The 22089-nt window shown below is 39.2% G+C and overlaps 1 protein-coding gene across 1 annotated transcript in view; it reads right to left on the bottom strand.

The window, feature by feature from the left end:
• The window catches only part of RSF1 (remodeling and spacing factor 1), a 172378-nt gene that overhangs the window by 81012 nt on the left and 69277 nt on the right, over positions 1–22089 (bottom strand). Inside the window, exons 3-4 of the mRNA XM_011938967.1 lie at positions 7052–7144; positions 534–739 (exon numbers count right to left, since the gene is read on the bottom strand). Coding sequence (XP_011794357.1) covers positions 534–739; positions 7052–7144 — 299 coding nt within the window. The remainder of the gene's footprint in view (positions 1–533; positions 740–7051; positions 7145–22089) is intronic.

The following is a 22089-nucleotide window of genomic DNA, read 5'->3' as shown; positions in this document are numbered from 1 at the left end:
AAAAATACAAAAAACTAGCCGGGCGTGGTGGCGGGCGCCTGTAGTCCCAGCTACTCGGGAGGCTGAGGCAGGAGAATGGCATAAACCCAGGAGGCGGAGCTTGCAGTGAGCTGAGATCCGGCCACTGCACTCCAGCCTGGGCGACAGAGCGAGACTCCGTCTCAAAAAAAAGAAAAAAAAATAAAAATAAAAAAAAAAAAAGAGACTTATAGCTAAATAAGAACCAAACAACAATGCTTTTCTTGTGCTTTTGTCTAACAATGTATTTTTCTGTCCATATAACTATTCAGATTCTGGCTTCCTGATGTATAAGGTATGTGTATATAATATGGACTGAACTGCTGAATATTTTCATTTACTTGACAAATAAAAAACTAAGTGCGCACTATGGATACTATGCTGGATACTAGGTGAGGCCTTGAAAACTCCCAAAACCCACAAACAAAAAAATCACTTCTGTCTCATAGATAACATCCTAGTTTTTAAATGAGATCAATGTATAAAACACATAAATAAGTGTAAGGTTTAGATACCTGACAATGCATTTCCATGAAGAGCCATCTTGATCATCTTGTTCTTCTATGTACATTCTGACATTGTGATCTTGATCCAATTGGTACCAGTACATGAGGCCATCTTTGTCTCGCCCAATTGGCTGGAGACGCATAGTATCGGCATCCTCCTCATTAATAATATTCTTGAATTTGAGATTGTCATCAAACTGACACTCGCAGAGGTACTGAAAAATAGTCATAACACGGCTTAAAATACTTCAAAAATATTTCTCTGTCACAATAAATATGATACAACCGTAGAATTGATTCAGGGAAAGCAGTGGACAGAACACACATGCTGCATTCCTTCTTTCACTATCCTCTCCCCACTTTCATACATACTGTTTAGAATAGCCAACATTTTAAGGAATATTTTATATTAACACCATACCAATTTATAGGTTTAACACAATCGCTGACACACAAATCAAGTTTTATTTCAAAAGGACTGAGCCCGTTTGCACTAAAAACTCCCAAATCATCTCAGGGTGTAAGATTTTCTGTTTTAGGCCAGGCACAGTGGCTGACACCTGTAATCCCAGCCCTTAGGGAGGCCAAGGCAGGAGGATCGCTTGAGTCCAGGAGTTAAAGACTAGCCTGGGCAACATGGTGAAACCCTGTCTCTACAAAAAATACAAACATTGGCCAGGTATGGTGGTGCACGCCTACAGTCCCAGCTACTCTGGGAGGTTGAGGATGAGGTGAGCTATGATCTCACCACTGCACTCTGGCTCGGGCAACAGAGCAAGACCCTGTCTCAACAAAAAATTTTCTATTAAAAAAGTTTCATGTAGTTTTTCTCCATTTTCCTTATTTAAAATGACAAATAAAAATTGCATATATTTATGGTATACACCATGGTATTCTGATATATGTGTCTAGTGTGGAATGGCTAAATCAAGCTAATAAACACAGCTACTACTTAATGTATTTAGAATTTTTAGTGGTGAAAACATTTAAAATCTAGCCCCTTAGCAATTTTCAAATATACTTTATATTGTTATTAGCTACACTCACCATGTTGTACAACTGATCTCCTGAACTAATTCCTCCTGTCTGACTTTTTGTAGCTTGGGCCAGTATCTCCCCAGTCTACCCCTCACCTCCCTAATCCCTGGTAATCACCACTCTACTCTGATTCTATGAGTCTGACTCTTAGATTCCACATTAAGTAATATCATGGGGTATTTCTTTCAGTGCCTGGCTTATTTTACTTAACATAATGTCCTCCAGGTTCAACCTTATTGTGATTAATGCTGCAGTGAACACGGGAGTGCAGATACCACTTCAAGAAACAAATTCTACTTCCTTTGGATATATATCCAGTATTAGGATGCTGAATTATATGGTAGTTCTATTTCAAATTTTTTGAGGAACCCCCATGCAATTTTCCATAATGGTCGAACTAATTTACATTCTCACAATCAGCATACAAGGGCTCCCTTTTCTTTCTTGAGACAGAGTCTCATTCTATCACCAGGCTGGAGTGCAGGGGCGCGATCTCAGCTCACTGCAACCTCTGCCTCCTGGGTTCAAGCGATACTCCTGCCTCAGCCTCCCGAGTAGCTGGGACTACAGGGGTGCGCCACCATGCCCAGCTAAGTTTTGTATTTTTAGTAGGGACAGAGTTTCATCATGTTGGTCAGGATGGTCTTGATCTCTTAACCTCATGATCTGCCTGCCCCAGCCTCTCGAAGTGCTGGGATTACAGGCATGAGCCACTGTGCCTGGCCTCAAAGGTTCCCTTTTCTGTACATCTTTACCAAACTTGTTATCTCTTGTCTTGTCTTTTTGATAATAGCCATCTTAACAAGCACGAAGTGATATTCCATTGTGGTTCTAAAATGCATTTGCCTGATAATTAGTGATACTGAGCATTTATTCATATATCTGTTGGCCATTTCCTACGTCTTTTTCTGAGAAATGTCTATTGAAGTCCTTTGCCCATTTTTAAATCAGATTGTTTTCCTGCTGTTGTTTGAGTTCTTTATATGGTTTGAATATTGAACTCTTCTAGTAGTTTTATACTTTCGGGTCTTATATTTAAGTCTTTAATCCACTAAGATAATTTTTGTGTATGGTGTAAGATAAGGGTCTAATTTCATTCTCCTGCATGTGGATGACCAGTTTTCCCAGCACCATTTATTGAATAGACTGTCCTTTGCCCAGTGTGTAATTTTGACACCACTGTCAAAAAGCGACTGACCATGAACACGGGAGTTTGTTTCTGGGCTTTCTGTCCTATTCTAGAGGTCAATGTATCTGCTTTTTACCAGTACCATGTTGTTTGATTACTACAACTTAGTAGATTCTGAGATCAGGTAGCATGATACCTCCAGTTTTGTTCTTTTGCTCAAGACTGCTTTGGTTATTCAGGTTCCTGTGGTTCCATATGAATTTTAGGGTTGTGTTTTATTTCTGTGAACAATGCCACTGGAATTTGATAGGGATTGCAATGAATCTGTAGGTCACTTTGGGCAGTATGGACATCTTAACAAGATTAATTCTTCTAATCCATGAACGCAGGACATCTTTTCATTTGTCTTTTTTTTGAGGCAGAGTCTCGCTCTGTTGCCCAGGTTAGGGTGCAGTGGCGTGATCTCAGCTCACTGCAAGCTCTGCCTCCTGGGTTCATGCCATTCTCCTGCCTCAGCCTCCCAAGTAGCCGGGACTACGGGCGCCTGCCACCACACCCAGCTAATTTTTTTGCATTTTTAGTAGAGACGAGGTTTCACGGTGTTAGCCAGGATGGTCTTGATCTCCTGACCTCGTGATCTGCCCGCCTCAGCCTCCCAAAGTGCTGGGATTACAGGCATGAGCCACTGCGCCCAGCCTCATTTTTATTTTCTTTCATTAATGTTTTGTAGTTTTCAGTACAGAGATCTTTTACCTCTTTGGTCAAATTTACTCCTAAATATTTTATTTTTTGATACTATTGTAATGAATTGGTTTTTATAATTTCTTTTTTGGATAGTCTGTGATTTGTGAGTAGAAACACTTCTGATTTTTGCATATTGATTTTATATCTTGAAATTTTACTGAATTCATTTATTAGTTCTAATAGTCTGTTGGTTGAGCCTTTAGGCTTTTTTATACATAAAATCATGTCATCTGCAAACAGTGACAATTTAACTTCTTCCTTTCCAATTCCGATGACTTATTTCTTTTTGTACCTAATTGTTCTGGCTAGGACTTCCAGTACTATGTCGAATGTAAGTGGCAAGTGGGTGTCCTTGTCTAGCTCCTGATGTTAAAGGAAAAGCTTTCAGTTTTTCACAGCTGGGTACCATGTAAGCTGTGGGGTTGTCTTATATGGCCTTTATTGCACTGATACATATTCTTTTCATACCTAATTTGTTGTGAGTTTTTATCATGAAAGCAAAGTTGAATTTTCTCAAATGTTTTCTCTGCATATATTCATATGATCATATAATATTTGTCCTTCATTCTCTTAATGTGGAGCATCACAACTTTATTTAGTTAATTAATTAATTAATTTTCTGAGACAGAGTCTTCTCTGTCACTCAGGCTAGAGTGCAGTGGTGCGATCTCAGCTCACTGCAACCTCTGCCTCCCAAGCTCAAGCGATTCTCCTGCCTCAGCCTTCCTAATAGTTGGAATTACAGGTATGCGCCACCATGCCCAGCTGATTTTTGTACTTTTAGTAGAGATGGGGTTTCACTATGTTGTCCAGGCTGGTCCTGAACTCCTGACCTCTAGTGATCCATCTGCCTCAGCCTCCCAAAGTACTGGGATTACAGGCGTGAGCCACCCCTGCCTGGCTTATTTATTTATTTTTTAAAGAAAGAGTCTCACTCTGTTACCCAGGCTGAAGTGCAGTGGCATGATCACAGCTTAAGGAATCCTCTGCCTCAACCTCCCCAGTAGCTAGGACTACAGGTACACACCACCACACCCAGCTAGCCAGCTTTTTAAAATATTTTGCAGAGAAGTGGTCTCACTGTGTTGCCCAGGTTGGTGTTGAACTCCTGGGCTCAAGTGATTCTCCTGCCTCAGCTTTCCAAAGTGCTGGGATTACAGGTGTGAGTCACTGTACCTGGCCATGTATCACATTTATTGATTTGCATATGACGAACAATCCTTGCATTCCGGGATAAATCCCACTTGATCATGGTGAATGATCCCATTTATGTGCTGTTAAATTTGGTTGCTAGTATTTTGTTAAGGATTTTTGCATCTATGTTCATTGGGAATATTTCTTTTCTTATAGTGTTTGTGTCCAGCTTTGGGATCAGTATAATGCTGGCCTTGTAAAATTAGTCTGGAAGTATTTTCTCCTCTTCAGTTTTTTAGAAGACATTGAGAAGGACTAGCATTAGTTATTCTTTAAATGTCTGGTAGAATTCAGCTGTGAAACCATCATACCCTGGGCTTTTCTCTGATGGGACATTTTTGACTGCTGGTTCAATTTTCTTACTTGTTATTGGTCTGTTCAGATTTTCTATTTCTTTGTAATTCAGTCTTGGTAAGATGCATGCTTCTAGTATTTATCCATTTCTTTCTATATAATCCAAACAATTGTTCATAGTTGTTTCTTTGATCCTTTGTATTTCTGTGGTATTAGTTATAACGTCTCTACTTTAATTTCTGATTTAAGTCTTCTCTCTTTCTTAGCCTAGCTAAGGGTTGTCAGTTTTGTTTATCTTCTCAAAAACCAACTCTTAAGTTTTGTTTATCTTTTCTACCATTTTTTTAGTCTCTATTTCATTTAATTTTACTCATATCTTGGTTATTTTCTTCCTTCTACTAAGTTTGGGTTTAGTTTGTTCTTCCAGTTTCTTGCAGTGTAAAATCAGGTTGTTACTTGAGATTTCTTCTTTTTTAATGTGGCCATTGATTGCTATAAATTTCCCTCTTAGATTTGCTTTTGCTGCATTTTGTAAGTTCTGGCATGTTGAGTTTCCATTTTCATTTCTCTCAAGAGTTTTAAAATTTCCTTTGGATTTTTTTTTTTTAACATGCTGGTTATTTTCAGGATACATGGTATAAAACTTTCTATAATCTTTCTTCCAGGTTTTAGGTGAACATTATTCTTCCAAGACTATCTGTTTTTGAAAGCGTGAGACACATGCAGTTTTCAAGGAAGGTAGATTTTCACTGATAGCTGGCTCTGGAGAATTCTCTTAAAAAAAAGATATTCACATACTAGACTGGAAGAACTAACTAATTTTTGGTTATATATTTTGTATATGATTAGGATATAAGTCAGATTTCTTCCTGGGTATCGCTGCCCAGGCAGACAACACATTAAGTTACTTCCTATTACAGCCCTTATGCCTTTGCCTATGTCAGCTATCCCAGTGGTCTCTAAACATTTTTGATCAAGCATCCTTACTACTAAAAAAGTTTGTAACACATCCTGAAAAGTTATATGTGTGTATTATATCCACTTTCTTATGTATTTACATAATACACTAACATATATATATGCACTAATATACAATATATGTAATACTAAAGTATTACATACATTTCAGCAGCATCCCCCTAACCTAGAGGTCAGTATGGATACTAAAGTATTACAAACATTATAGGAATGCACAAAAAGGTATTTCAAAAATTGGGATTAATAAAAGTTATGAGTATAATTTCTATAACTTTGACTAGCAAGGAATCACCCTAATTACCCCCTTGGGACCACAAGCTGGTCTAGAGACAGATGAACCTGCATGATTATACACTCTGAAATCTGAGTTTACTATGACGTTTGGTTTTCTAAGGTATCTTTTTGATCTTGAAGATTTCTGTGTAGGCACCAACAGCAATCAACATCTAACAGCAAAATAACACATACTCTATAGTCTTATCTATCTCCAAAATAATAATATGTATACTGACATTATATTTTAAGGTTCATCATAAAATCTTGAGGTCTTTTGAATAAAGAAGCCTACTTACAAAATACTATAAATTTTAGAAGTAGCAAAAACTTCATTAATGTTTTCACAAAGAATATTTTTCCCCACTACCATGCTGGCCACTTTGCTACTAATTAGGGCCAACGATAGGAAGTGGGCAGGAAAAGAAAGAAAAATTCAAACTTGTAAAAAAGCCTACTTTGAGATGACCCATTGAAATCAAGTTGGTTTGGTTATGTGAGGGTTGTATTAAGTACAAAATGACATGCTCCCAGTCATCCAGAAAATAGTATCAAATTGCTAATTTAGTAAATCAGTAGAAAATTATCCACAGTTTATAGTATATAGTAATGAAGGTTGAAAACAATGAATAAAACTAATTTGGACCAACTGCTTGCCCATGTTATTACTGTCCCTACAAGAAGAGATAATTAAACCTAGATATACGTATGCATTAAAAAAAAACAGCACTTTAAAGAATAGATTGTTTGTCACCAAAAAATAGACTCCTTTTCTGCTAATAATAAAAATGTCTACTTTTAATTTATTTTCCAATTTAACCAGAAGTCAAAAATTAAATTTTAAATTAAAATAACTAACAAATAATAAATTTATTACCTTTAAGAGTGCTAGTTTGCATTCAACACTCATTTCAAGATAGCCCTTCTTCTCCATCTCCCATGCCCAGGTACTGTTAAACTCTTGGCATATCTGTCAGATAAAGTTAACATCTTAATACATGAAGGCAATTTTTGTTTTATTTATATTGGTAGGCTTGTACAATTATTCTATCTGTTCTTGTTAATACATGTTTATAAAGAAAAGAGGTTTACACCAAACAGTCCAATCCAACTGCACCCTAAAATGCATACTACTTAAAATGATGAAAAGTATTTACTATTGTTTGAAAACCGAATTTAGGGTAAGAAGGGATCTCTGTAGCTCTCTTCTCTGCTATCAAGAACTTTATACATACTTTCTAGACACATTTCCCACATGAGAGTAATTATTTGATTCCATCTCTCCAAATGGCTGGAAGTTCCTTTAGGACGATGACAAAAATTTATTCATCTTTATGCCTAGGACAGAATTAGTTCAAAAAACATGCCAAATTGTATGCATACTTTTAATCACGCCTCTCTCGAACTCATTATTCTACTATATAGGAGTAAAGCTAAAATTCCATTCTTGGCATGTGAAAACTTACGTAACTTGGCTTTAAGATAAACGTCTAGGCTTCTCTTTCTACACAAGCATTTCAGGCAAACCAGAGCCACTGTAACAGACCAAAGAAGATCTGAATAACCACTGCACTTCAAAGCCAGTGCAAGAAACTTTTTCTCATTTTAGCAGCATCCCCCTAACCTAGAGGTCGGAGGATGCCAGTAAGGGAAGTTAACACACAGTGAAATGCAAATGGGTTCTATGAAATGCAAACAGGTTCTATGACCTCTGTGAGTTAGTTTTTTCAGCAATAAAACCAGAACAGTAATAATATTATCTTAAAGGCCATTAAGTAGGCATAAAATGATACAAAATGCCAGCAATTTCACATATTTCTTGCAATTCAAGGAGCAAAGAGCATAATGAGGGCCAAAGGAGAAGAACCAACACAAGGCAAGAGATTAACCTGGAGTACAGGGAATGAGGTAGACAGGAGAAAAACAAGCTGGCTCTCTCAGGTGGGTTACCCTTTTCCTAGCCTGCACTAGTGTCATCTCTTTTCATCGATTTGTGTAATAAAATAATAGATTAGTATTAATATAGAAAAAGAATACAAAACAAGCAGTATGGCCAGGAACAATATAATAGAAGATCTTTTTTTTTTTGAGATAGGTCTCACTCTGTCACCCAGGGTAGACTACAGTGGCACAATCACATATCACTGCAACCTTGACCTCTCTAGGCTCAGGTGATCCTCCTACCTCAGCCTTCCGAGGAGCTGGGGTTACAGTCATGTGCCACCACGCCTGGCTGATTTTTGTATTTTTTGTAGAGACAGGGTTACTCCATGTTGCCCAGATGGACAATGGACAGTCTTAAAAGACTCACAGGAAGCATAAGTTTCCCATTCTCTAGAATATATTACTTCCTCTGGCTGACACTGTTATGTTTATAGAAAGAGAGAAAAAAAAAAGATATACAGAAAAAGGGAAAAATAGAAATATTACACGAGGAAGACCCTAAAGTGATTACATCAAAAGCTAAAATGTCAGAATCTGAATAGACACTTTACCACAATGAGAAAGATAATAATAAATGTTGGTGAGGATATAGAAAATTTGAATGCTCACAGGGTGTTAGTGAGAATGTAAAATGGTACAGTTGCCTGGGAAAACAGCTTGGCAGTTTCTAAGATGTTAATATTTAGTTACCATATGACTTAGCCATTATAATCCTATTTACACAAGACAGAGGAAAACATACATCCACACAAAAACTTGTATACAAGTGTTCCTAGCAGTATTATTCACAACTGCCAAAAGGTGGAAGCAACCCAAATGTCCACTAACAGGTGAACGGATAAACTGTGGTACATCACACAATGGAATTTTATATAGCCATAAAAAGAAATGAGGTAATGATATACTATAGCATGGATGAGGCTTGAAAACATCTTAAGTGAAAGAAACCAGACACAAAAGGCCACATATTGCATGATTCCATGTATATGAAATGTCTAAAACAGTCAAATCCATATAGGTAAAAGTAGATTAGCAGCTCCCAGTGGATAGGGGAAGGAAGGAATGGGAAGTGACTGCTGATGGGTAGGCAGTTTCTTTTCAGAGTAATAAAAGTGTTCTCAAATTAAGATAATTATGATGGTTGTACAGTCCCTGTAAATACACTAATAAACACTAAATTGTTTATTTTTAAAGGGTAAATTTTCTGGTAAGTGAATATCTCAAATTTAAAAAAAAGAGAGACAATCAACAATGCAGAGTCCTGCTATGACCTGAATGAAGCATTTATTGAGTGCTTGGTTGACTACCAGGCCCCTAGAAGAAGATAACATCGGCTGACTATCCCAGAGGCTAATGCCAAGTATGGGAAGCTCATCCTTAGTATCTGAGAGGTAAAAAATGACATAGCTCCAAAGTTTGGCCAACAAACCAGATACGGAAGCACAGCCAATGGCTCATGGTGTCACAAATTCCAAAAACAACAACTACTGATTAGCATCTATGTGTAAAAGGGGAGGATAAAAAAAGAGAAATGGATATAAAGATGATAAAAATCCTTTGCCCCCACACTGCTTAACTTAAATTTACTGACCTTTATTTATAGCAATTAGGGTACAATACATTTGTTTTGCAGATTTCAAAGATAAACTTACTACTCATTTTGTATTTCTGAGACGGAGTCTCACTGTCGCCCAGACTGGAGTGCAGTGGTGCGATCTCGGCTCACTGCAACCTCCGCCTCCCAGGTTCAAGCGATTCGCCTGCCTCATCCTCCTGAGCAGCTGGGACTACAGGCACCCGCCACCATGCCTGGCTAATTTTTGTATTTTTTATAGAGACGGGGTTTCACCATATCGGCCAGGATGGTCTCGAACTCCTGACCTTGTGATCCACCTGGCTTGGCCTCCCAAAGTGCTGGGATTACAGGCGTGAGCCACAGGCCCGGCCCATTTTGCATTTCTTTAAGGGCAATTTAGACATACTGCTGTGCCATTTGATGTTAAAAAAAAAAAAAAAAATCCACTAATTAGCTATGCACAAAACAGCCATAACCTACTATTACCACAAAATGAACACTGCAAATAAAACTTACAAATAAAAAGATTATTCAAAAAGACATCTAAATAATTCTTAGGCAAAACTATTTAATCTACACCCGGGATAAACAAACTTTTTCTCAGGGCCAAAACAAGAAATAATTTAGGCACTGTGGGCCATAGGATCTCTCTTGAATCTATTCAAATCTACTATCATGGTGCAAAATCAGCCATAGAATATACATAAATGAATAGCATGGCTGTATTCCCGTAACACTTTGTTTATGGATAATGAAATTTGAATTTAATCTTTACATGTCACCAAATATTATTCTTCGAGTTTCTCTCCAAATTATCTAAATATGTAAAAACCATGCTTAGCTTTTTGAGACAGGTACCAGGCAGGATGTGGCTCATGAGCTATAATCTGCCTAGGCAGCCAGAAATTAGTTGTGTCTATCAGAGACTGTCTATGACGGTGAATTCTTGGGTCCTGGAAGCAACCAGATCCTAATTACATTGGTAATTCATATTAATTCCCCATGCTCCAACTTGATTCAGACCAAGAAGCCTTATAATTATAATTTGGTTTTACATGCAATTTCTCTTGAGGGAGAGAATGTTCTAATATCTAAAACACGAACAATTTGACATAACATTCATACCTATTATCACCATAAATCATTATTCTATAATACTTGTTCTGTTTGATTCTCTATAAATCTAGCTGACAGGTCAGGTCCTATTGCATTCTCCTGCATGGTGCTTGAGGGACAACCGTTCTCCTGATATAACACCAGAATCAATGTTTGGTGCCTTCAAGGGTGAAGGTCAAATATGTGGCCAGGGAGGCATCCTGGCCACCAGTCTACTGCCATTCCAATACCCCCTGCATCTTTTCCTCCTAACCTCTACATACAGGTAAACAAAGCGGAGGATGAGGATGGAAAATGTTGGGTGGGAGCTTTATTAAAGGTTCCATATCAGCTCAATATATATAGGAAAGGTGACTTCACATGCCTACAGAGCAAATATATACACTTTATCTCAGTGGGATCATTAACTGATTTATCTTGGATTTATATAAACAATCAAAGTACCAATAATTCTTTTGGATAACTCATAAGAAATTTAAAAAGAGATTCTAAGAGCCTAAGGTCTCATCCCTGGGGGGAGCTAGCCCCCGTTAAGTTCCAGTCTGGAAAAACCCAAGGCTCTCAAAGGAATTTACTTCTGATTCCAGCCAACATCTGACTGAAGACAGGTCCCAGACCTTCCCTTCCCATTTATTAAACAAACAAATTTAAAATTGTAAATCCTTCTTCTGTCCCCTTGAGATGCATATGTATCTCCTAAGACTCAGAATATCTTTCTGAAGGACCTGAAGGCCCTTCCTTTGAAATGTAACCAACAGACAGGGCCTTAGTCTACCAGTCTCTGTGAGAGGGTAGACGCCTAATTTCCATTAATGCTAGTTAGAAGACAAAAATGACATAATCATAGAAAGTCAACAACGCTCTTAGCTGCTTTTTAAATTTTTCACTTCCATAACTTGACTAAAGCTCCCCCATTCCTCCCACTCCTCTCCCTATTCCTTCTTTCTCCCTTATAAACACCCAGTCACCTCTGCACAAATTCGAACACAACACAGCTCCTTCCTGTACTGCGATAGTTACTAAGTAAAATCTGTCTTTATCAGCTTTAACTAGTGTCAGGCTTTATCTTTGACAAGGGGAATCCTTGGAGATCATTTAGATCCAAATCCTTATTTTACAATTGAGAAACATAAAGTTGATAGAGATTTACTTAACCAGTGATTCCACAAATATTACTCTGTGCAGACTAAATGGCAGTAACTAGTCTAGGAGCTCAGATACCGTGGTGAAAAAGACAACCCATTGAAACTGATACAGGAGATAGAAAGAAATTATTTAGGCAGATAGTGAGGGCAAAAGAGTCCTCAGCAGAACTTCCCTTGTAACAAATAGCAGCCCAAGAAGTTATTTATTTTTCTAACAAAGAACAGCCTGAAAAGATCGAGCTGCAAACATAAATATGGAGGCTGAAAGCTTGCACGGGGGAATGCTGGCAGCTGTGCCAATAGAAAAGGGCTACCTGGGGGCCAGGCATGTCCACCATGGAAACTCCATCTTCCCTTTTTCATTAGCACGTGCACAGTAAGAAAGAAATGGGGAACATGGCACAGCTCAGGCTGAAAACTCGCCTGCATAATAAAAGACTAAGGTGGGGGATGCCAGAGATTCGCTCCTATGCGAATGGCACACCTGTTCTTAACTGTTTTTTCATGCCCTATGTAGATCAGACACCACCTCCCCACCATTTCACCTATAAAACCTCCTGCATGTCACGGTAGATTGGCAACCCATTTTTCTGGGACCCCTCTCTGTGGCTGAGAGCTATTCTCTCTTTTGCCTATTAAACTTCCACTCTTAACCTCACTCTCTGTGTATCTGAGTCCTTGATGTCCCTGGCTGTGAAACAATAAACCTTGGATGTCACCCCAGATAAGGTCGCAAACTGTCAGAGGCATCTGAACCAGAGCAGCTTCATGTTGAATAGGAGCTGAGTAAAATAAGACTGAGACCTACTGGGCTGCATTCCCAGGAGGTTAAAGCATTCTAAGTCACAGGACGAGACAGAAGGTCGGCACACGATAAAGATCATAAAGACTTTGCTGATAAAACAGTCAAGAAGCCTCTCCAAAACCCCCAAAATCACAAGATGGCCATGAGAATGACCTATTTGTCCTTACTGCTACACTCCCCCTGGACCAAAACAGTCTACAAAAGAGATGGCAACACCAGAAAGTTACCCTATATGGTCTAAAAATGGGAGGCATGAATAATCCATCCTTTGTTTAGCATATAATCAAGAAATAACCATAAAAACGGGCAAGCAACAGCCCTCAGGGTTGCTCTGCCTATGGAGCAGCCATTCTTTTATTCCTTTACTTTCTTAATAAACTTGCTTTCATTTTACCTTATGGATTTGCCTCGAATTCTTTCTTGTATGAACTCCAAGAACACTCTCTCTTGGGGTCTGGATTGGGACCTCTTTCTGGTAACAAAATCGCCTTTGCAAAAATTATACTAGTGAGAACATTATGGCAATGGGGGAGATCTGATCTAGCCAACTCCCATCTTACCTTTAATCTGCCCTTAATTATTCCTGGGCTTAAATTTTGGGAGACATTTAGTTTACAATTTAAATGACAAAGGCCCTTCCCCAAAACTCAACTGCCTTTGTAAAGCTAATGAGACACCACTAGGCTAGGAGGACAGAGGAGCCTGAACTAACTAAGGTGTGCAAACTTGTCCAACGCGTGGCCCACACCAGGATGGTTTTAAATGCGGCCCAATACAAATTTGTAAACTTTTTTAAAACATGAGAGTTTTTGTGTTTTTTTAAAGCATATCAGCTATCATTCATGTTAGTGTATTTTACGTGTGCCCCAAGGTAACTCCTCTTCTTCCAATGTGGCCCAGAGAAGCCAAAAGACTGGACTCCCCCGGTACAGGTAAAGGGCTGCCAGCCATTATTCAGAAGGTAAAAAAGACATGCAACTTCTCCAATTATTCCTGCAGATAACATCACTATTGTACAACCTAAGATTGGCCTTTTGAGAGGTCTTTCCAGGTTTGTTGCATGTCTAATGATCAGTGGCTCCACCTGGACCTGCCAACCTGTGGCCCCACCCAGCAACGACCAAGTATGCAGGAAGACCATTTCTCTTGCACCTCCAACCAATAAGCAGTAAGCAACCATTGCCTAGCCACCCCGCCCCTTCCCCTAAACTGTGTTTGAAAAACCCTAGCCCCCAAATGCTAGAGGACACTAATTTGAATAATAATTATGACTCTGGTCTTCCCTTTAGCTGGTTCTATCTTGGTAAAACTCTTCCACTACTGCAATTCCCCTGCTCTGCGTGGACAACGGGCATTCGGTGGTTCCACTATCATGATGGAGGTTATATCCTATGAGGCAGCCAAACAGGAAAACTAGTAAGAAAATATCAAGCACTAAAAATGATATGCTGAAAATAAAAAAAAGTAATGTGATACAGAAAGTAGGAGTACTACTTTGGGCACTTACTGAAGACCTCATTAAAAAGTTGACATTTGGCCGGGCGCGGTGGCTCAAGCCTGTAATCCCAGCACTTTGGGAGGCCGAGGCGAGTGGATCATTTGAGGTCAGAAGTTTGAGACAGCCTGGCCAACATGGCAAAACTCTGGCTCTACTGAAAATACAAAAATTAGCCGGGCATGGTGGCATGCACCTATAATCCTAGCTACTAGGTAGGCGGAGCTTGCAGTGAGCTGAGATCCAGCCACTGCGCTCCAGCCTGGGCGACAGAGCGAGACTCCGTCTCAAAAAAAAACAAAAAAGTTGACATTTGAGACTGGAGTAGGTGACTCATGCCTGTAATCCCAGCACTTTGGGGGAGGCCGAGGTAGGAGCATCACTTGAACTCAGGAGTTTGAGACCAGCCTGGGTAATGTAGGGAGACTCTGTGTCTACTAAAACTTTTAAAAATTAGGGCTTGGTGTGTGGTGATTCAGTTCTGTAATCCCAGCACACTGAGAGACCAAGGCAGGAGGATCGCTTGAGTCCAGGAGTTTGAGACCAGCCTGGGCAACATGGCAAAACCCTGTCTCTACAAAAAATGAAAAAGAATTAGCCAGGCATGGTGGTGCATGCCTGTAGTCCCAATTAAGGTTGTGGGGTTGGGGTGACGGGGCGGGGCTGAGGCAGAAGCCAGGGAGATGGTGGCTGCAATGAGCTGAGATCACACCACAGCATTCCAGTCTAGGCGACAGTGAGACTCTGTGCCAAAAAAAAAAAAAAAACCCATAAAAACAAAAACTAAAACTAACAAAATCAGCAGGCATGGTGGCTCATGTGTGTAGTCCCAGCCTGGTATGGCAGTACACACCTATAATCCTAGCTACTAGGGAGGCCTGCTTGAGCCCAGGAAGTCAAGGTTGCAGTGACCCAAGATCTTGCCACTGCACTCCAGACAGGGTGAGACAGTGAGACCCTGTCTCAAAAAAGAAAAAAGACCAGTGTAAATTAACTAGACTAAGGAGGCAAGTGGCAAAAGACAGGGCAAAATAGATAACCAAAGGCCAAATTATGTAGGTCAGGGTAAGGAATTAAGATTCTATTTCAAATATGATGGGGTACCACTAAAGGATTTTAAATAAGGGGAAAATAGTATGATCTGAATTATGCTTCATTTGAAATCATGGCTGCTGTGTAGAAAATGGATTGCAGAGGGGCAAGAAGGGGAAACTAAGAAACCAACCTGAAGGCCAATGGTGGCATGCATTATGAGGGTAGTGGCGATCAGAGAGAAGTAAGCTGTGATTTGGAGGTAGAATTATCAGGACAGCTGATGGAACAGATGTGGAGGGTAAGTGGAAAGAAAAATCAAGGGTAACCCCTGGATTTATCAAGGTTCCCTGGCTTGAACAAACAGGAAAAATGCTTTTAACTAAGGTATTAAAACTGGGAGAAGGAAGTTAACGCGAGATTTGTTTGTACATAAAGATGACGGTATGTATCAGACATCTAAAAAGTGTGTTGCTGAAAGTCATTCAGAGATCTTCTGACTGGGTCACACTGTCTTTACTCAAACCTTTCAAATCTGAATCAAGATTTTTTTTTTTTTGAGATGGAGTCTTGCTCTGTTGCCCAGGCTGGAGTGCCATGGTGTGATCTCAGCTCACTGCAACCTCTGCCCCCTGGGTTCAAGCAATTCTTCTGCCTCAGCCTCCCGAGTAGCTGGGACTACAGGTACACGCCACCACACCTGGCTAATTTTTGTATGTTTAGTAGAGACAGGGTTTCACCATACTGGCCAGGCTGGTCTCAAACTCCTGACCTCGTGATCTGCCTGCCTTGGCCTCCCAAAGTGCTGGGATTACAGGTATGAAGAAGAATTTAATAGCTGAGCTCTGAGAAGTGAAGAGCTGCATCTTACTCATATTCATATCCCTTGACAAAGTTTGAGACAAAGAGCAAGTACAAAACAAACATGATGAGTATTCGAAAGACACACAAAGGTACTATTTTTATCTTAATTTAAAAAAATTATCTTAACTAGCAATAATTTCTTTAGGTAACACAACACATCCTGAAGAAACTTTTCAGGCCAGGCGTGATGGTTCACGCCTGTAATCCCAGCACTTTGGGAGTGCGAAGTGGGCAGATCACCTGAGGTTGGGGGTTTGAGACCAGCCTGACCTACACAGAGAAACCCTGTCTCTGCTAAAAATACAAAATTAGCCGGGCGTGGTGGCACATGCCTGTAATCCCCAGCTACTAGGGAGGCTGAGGCAGGAGAGTCGCTTGAATCCAGGAAGCAGAGGTTGCAGTGAGCTGAGATCACACCACCGCACTCCAGCTTGGACAACAAGAGCAAAACTCTTGTCTCAAAACAAAACAAAACAAAAAGAAACTTTTCAATTTTTACTAGAATAATAACATTTTTTGCATATTTACTATGTGCCAAATACTATCCTAAATACTTTAAAATATTAACTCAGTAAATTCTCGTAACGACCTTTTCAGTAATTCCACAAACATTTACTATGTGTAGACTATATGGCCGGAACTAGTCAAATGCTTGGATACCATGGTGAAGAAGACAATTTGTCATCATGGAGGCACTAAAATGGGTAAACTAGTAAGAAAATATCAAGCAGTGAAAATGCTACACTGAAAAGAAAATAGTAACATGATAAAATTCTCTAATAACCTTTAGATTGAAAGTAATGTTAACCTCAGGAGGAAAGTAGGGCAAAGTGGATATGTACTTTACTCAAAGAATGAGAGAAACAGGAATTGCAATAATCATTCTGGAGGACTCAAGCATTTATGGAACAGTGCTACGAGACATACCCCGTTTTAAATACTGGAAGGGCAAAGATGGATTAAAAGTCTCTGCTCCAAGAATTTCAGAATCCAGAGAGGAAGAGACAATTCGTAAACAAACAATTATCCGGGGAGAAGTAGTCAGTGAGTTATCTACAAAGTCAGTAACTGACATAGGTATAAAGTACTATGAAAACAGAGAGGAAACACTAACTCAAGCCAAGGGATGAAGGGAGACCAAGGAAACTTTTCTTCAGGTGGTAACATCTGTGCTAGGACCACAAGGATGATTGAGGTTTAAATGGATAAGGAGGTACAGCTCATTTCAGAAAGAAAAAAACTGTGTTTTTTTTTAAGGGGAGATGTGAATGATTATGGCATGTTCTGTCAAGGTGGAGTTGAATACAGTTCCTTATGCTAGAGCCCTAGCATAAAGGCTAGCATAGAGCCCTGGCATAAACGTTTTTGGGATTGGCAATGGACAGAGACAAGACCATGAAGGAAGACAGTGAGCAGGTCTATGAACGTGGGTCATGCCTAGTAAATATGGAGACCCAACGAGGCTCTGGAGGTACTAATAGGAAACAGTCCCGGGGCCAAGCGCGGTGGCTCACACCTGTAATCCCAGCACTTTGGGAGGCCAAGGCAGGTGGATCACGAGGTTAGGATATCGAGACCATCCTGGCCAACATGGTGAAACCCCATCTCTACTAAAAATACAAAAATTGGCTGGGCGAGGTGGTGCATGCCTGTAATCCCAGCTACTTGGGAGGCTGAGGCAGGAGAATCACTTGAACCCGGGAAGTGAAGGTTGCAGTGAGCCAAGACTGTGCCACTGCACTCCAACCTAGTAACAGAGCGAAAGTCCGTCTCAGAAAAAAAAAAGAAAATAGTCCTGTTGGCACTGCAGGACAGATAGGAACACAGATTCTGATGTCAAGAGAACAACTAAAGCCTGTTGTAATAATTCAAAGGAAAGGTAACAAAGCTTGAGCTACACTGTGGCAGAGGATATTCACGAGAAGTCAGATTCAGGCTGAGTGTGGTGACTCATGCTTGTAATCCCAGCACTCTGGGAGGCTAGGAGATCACTTGAGTTCAGGAGTTCAAGATCAGCCTGGGCAACATAGTGAGACACTGTCTCTAAAATAAAAAAAATTTAAAAATTAGCCAGGTGTGGTAGCGTGAGTCTGTAGTTCCAGCTACTGGGGAGGCTGAAGTAAGTGGAATGATCACTGAGCCCAGGGGATCAAGGCAGCAGTAAGCTGTGATTGTGCCACTGCATTTTAGACTGGGCAACAGAGGGAGATCCAGTATTTAAAAAAAAAAAAAAAAAGAAGAAGATAGATTCAGACTGTGCAAATATCTTAAAAGCAGTAACAAGTTTACATCGTTTTACCACTCACAAAAGAAGTTTCACAGATTCCATTTTTAAGTGGATGTCCAGCAAAACCACAAGATTTCTGAAAAAAGTCCAATTCATCTTTCTTTTATATTATACATAAGATTTCTTTTCAATGCAACATCCATCCATCTGTTGAGGAACACAGGTTGTTTCTACCTTCTGGCTACAGTGAATAATGCTGCAATAAACATTGGCATACAAAGATCTGTTTGAGTCCCTGCTTTGGAGTAATTATATATGTAGGAGTGGAATTGCTAGGTCATATGGCAATTCTGATGAGCTTTATGAGGAACTGCCAAACTCCTTTCCATAGCAGCTGTACCATATTACATTCTCACAAGGAATTTAGGAGAGTTCTAATTTCTCCACAAAATCACCACACTTATTTAAAAAAAAAAAAATAGCCATCCTCTTAGGTGTAAAGTGGTATCTTACAGTTTTGAATCACATTTCCCCAAGGACAAATGATGATGAACTTCTTCTCATGTGCTTTTTGATCTTTGTGTATCTTCTTTGAAGAAATGTCTATTCTAAATTTTGCCAATTGGGTTGTCTTTATGTTGTTGAGTTTTAGGAGCTCCTTATATGTATTTCAAATATTAAATGCTTATCAGTTATATGATTTGCAATATGTGCAATTTGCAATATAATTTCTTCCATTCTGTAGGCTGTCTTTTCACTTTCTTCATAATGTCCTTTGATGTACAAATGTTTTAAAATTTGACAAAGTCTAACTAATCTATTTTTTATGTTGTTGCTCAGTCTTCTGGTTTTCTATATAAGAATCCATTGCCAGATCCAAGGTCATGAAGATTTCCCTTTATTTTTTTCTAAGAGTTTCATAGATTTAGCCCTTATATTTAGGTTGTTGATCCATTTTCAGTTAATTTTTCTATAAGATATGAAATAGTGTATCCATTGTATTTTGCAAGTTGTCATAGTTCAACAAAAAAGTATTTTATACTATAGGCAACAGTCAAAAGATATTTTAAAAATACCACCAACCAGGTGCAGTGGCTCACATCTGTAATCCCAACACTTTGGGAGGCCAAGGCAGGAGGATCACTTGAGCCCAGGAGTTTGAGACCAGACTGGGCAAACATGGCGAGATGCCATCTCTACAAAAAATAAAAAATATTAGCTTGGCATTGTGGCACTTGCCTGTGGTCCTAGCTACTCAAGTGCCTGGGGCAGGAGAATCACTTGAGCCCAGCAATTAGAGATTATAGTGAGCTATGATTATACCACTGCACTCCACTTTGGGTGACAAGAGTGAAACCCTATCTCTAAAATAAATACATAAACAAAATACAAATAAAAATACCACAATAAAAACTCAATAAATCTTTTATATTGCATTCTTCCATCATATTCAGCACAGTCGAAAATCAAGAAAAGCATGTCATTAATATAGTAATACTTTACAATGAATTCCTAAAACTTTTTATAGTTATGAAATTTTAAGAAAAGATTTTTTTTCACTTCCATATTTATCTGCTTAGTGAAAGCAATGATAAACAACTTTAAAATGCTATTTTTATGTAACTTCTTTCAAAACACACTGACATTATACTTACAGGCATTCTTTACTAAGCAAGTTCTGTGACTATGAAGGAACGGTACCTTTTCTATTTTTTTGAGATGGAGTCTCACTTTGTCACCTAGGCTGGAGTGCAGTGGTGTGATCTCAGCTCACTGCAACCTCCGCCTCCTGGGTTCAAGCGATTCTCCTGCCTCACTCTCCTGAGTAGCTGGGATTACAGGCACCCGCCACCACGCCCAGCTAATTTCTGTATTTTTAGTAGAGACAGGGTTTCACCATGTTGGCCAGGCTGGTCTTGAACTCCCGATCTCTGGTGATCTGCCTGGCTTGGCCTCCCAAAGCGCTGGGATTACAGGCATGAGCCACCACACTCAGCTGGAACAGTATATAATTGATATTTTATAACTAATACAAATCTTGCACACTTGAAAAAAAATTCAAGAGCACTCTTGCCACAGGAGGTTTCTCAGATATTAAGGTATTTAGCGAATGCGTCTCTATGGGAAAAATATTTAGGCATTTTAGTATTACAAAACATTCATTGGACCATCTGAAGTCACATAGCAGTTCAGTAGAAAACTAGAGAAAATGCAACCTAACATTTCTACATCCACAAGTATAAATAATTTGACCCAAGTTCATACCAATTTCCAAAGGAATGCCAGCCATAGAGGAGAAAAAACTTCTCTAAAATTACTCTCCTGTTGCTTTGGTAATTTATTATTAATATTTAACGAATATTTGCTGGGTTCCAACTATTTGAAAGACACTATGCAGAGACTATACCTTCATGAAAAAACTTATACACCTAGTAATCAGCATTGTTCAGGTAAATGTTTTCCCCAATACAAATCCAATGTCCTTTCTGCACTACCACCTGCAATTCAGTTATGAGAATAAATCCTGGTTGCTCATACATTAGCATAGAGTAAATGGTATTCTCTAAGGAACATTTTACAAAGTTAAATGCTTCATATAACTTTGTAAAAGTTATATGAAGATGCTAAGGCAGGGTGCAGTGGCTCACGCCTGACCATCCTAGCCAACACGGTGAAACCCCGTCTCTCTACTAAAAATACAAAAATTAGCTGGGTGTGGTGGCGTGTGCCTGTAATCCCAACTACTCAGGAGTCTGAGGCAGGAGAATCGCTTAAATCTGGGAGGCAGTGGTTGTAGAGAGCTGAGATTGAGCCACTGCACTCACTCCAGCTTGGTGAAAAAGCAAGACTCCGTCTCAAAAAGAAAAAAAAGAAAAAGAAAATCCTTTGCAATATATAAAGCATTAAGCATTCATGCTCTGCTATCAGAGAAACCCGTGTTCAATCCTTGCTTTACCATCTGGTGTCTATGTGACCTTGGGAGTAATTTACCATTCTATGGTCCAGATTGTGGTGAGAATTAAATGGTGATGCATGTAAAAAAAAAAAACAAAACAAGCATAGCACTGAGTTTATAATAAGCTGTCAAATATTATCTATTATCATTATTATTAAAAAGTTACAAAGAAACTGGAAACCTCATAAATTGCTATGAGTACAACATAAATTGCTATGGTACAGCCGCTATGGAAAACAGTTTGGCAGTTCCTTAAAAAGTTAAACACAGAATTACCATATGACTCAACAATTCTACTCCTAGTTATACACAGGAGAGAAATGAAAATATATGTTCACAGAAAAACTTGTACACAAATGTCCATGGCAGCATTATTCCTAATAGACAACAAAGTAGGAAACAAGCATATGTCCCTCAACTGATGATGGATACATAAAAGATGCTATTTTCCATATAATGGATTAGTATTTGGCAATAAAAAGGAATAATATGATACATGATACAATGTACATAAACCTGGAAATCATTATACTAAGTGAAAGAAAATAGGAAAGACCACATATTTTATGATTCCGTTTATAAGAAATGTCCACAGTAGGCAAATCCATACAGATGGATACAGGGGAAAAGGTGGGGGTGTGATTGAAACTGATTGATAATAAATACAAGGCTTCTTACTGAGATGTTAGAGAAGTTCTGGCCGGGCGCGGTGGCTCAAGTCTGTAATCCCAGCACTTTGGGAGGCCGAGACGGGC

This window comes from Colobus angolensis, unplaced genomic scaffold, assembly GCF_000951035.1.
Source record: "Colobus angolensis palliatus isolate OR3802 unplaced genomic scaffold, Cang.pa_1.0 Scaffold179, whole genome shotgun sequence".
In the NCBI taxonomy this organism is placed as follows: Eukaryota; Metazoa; Chordata; class Mammalia; order Primates; family Cercopithecidae; genus Colobus; species Colobus angolensis.
Note: the sequence above shows the minus strand (reverse complement) of the source record. Positions and strands in the feature narration are given on the sequence as shown.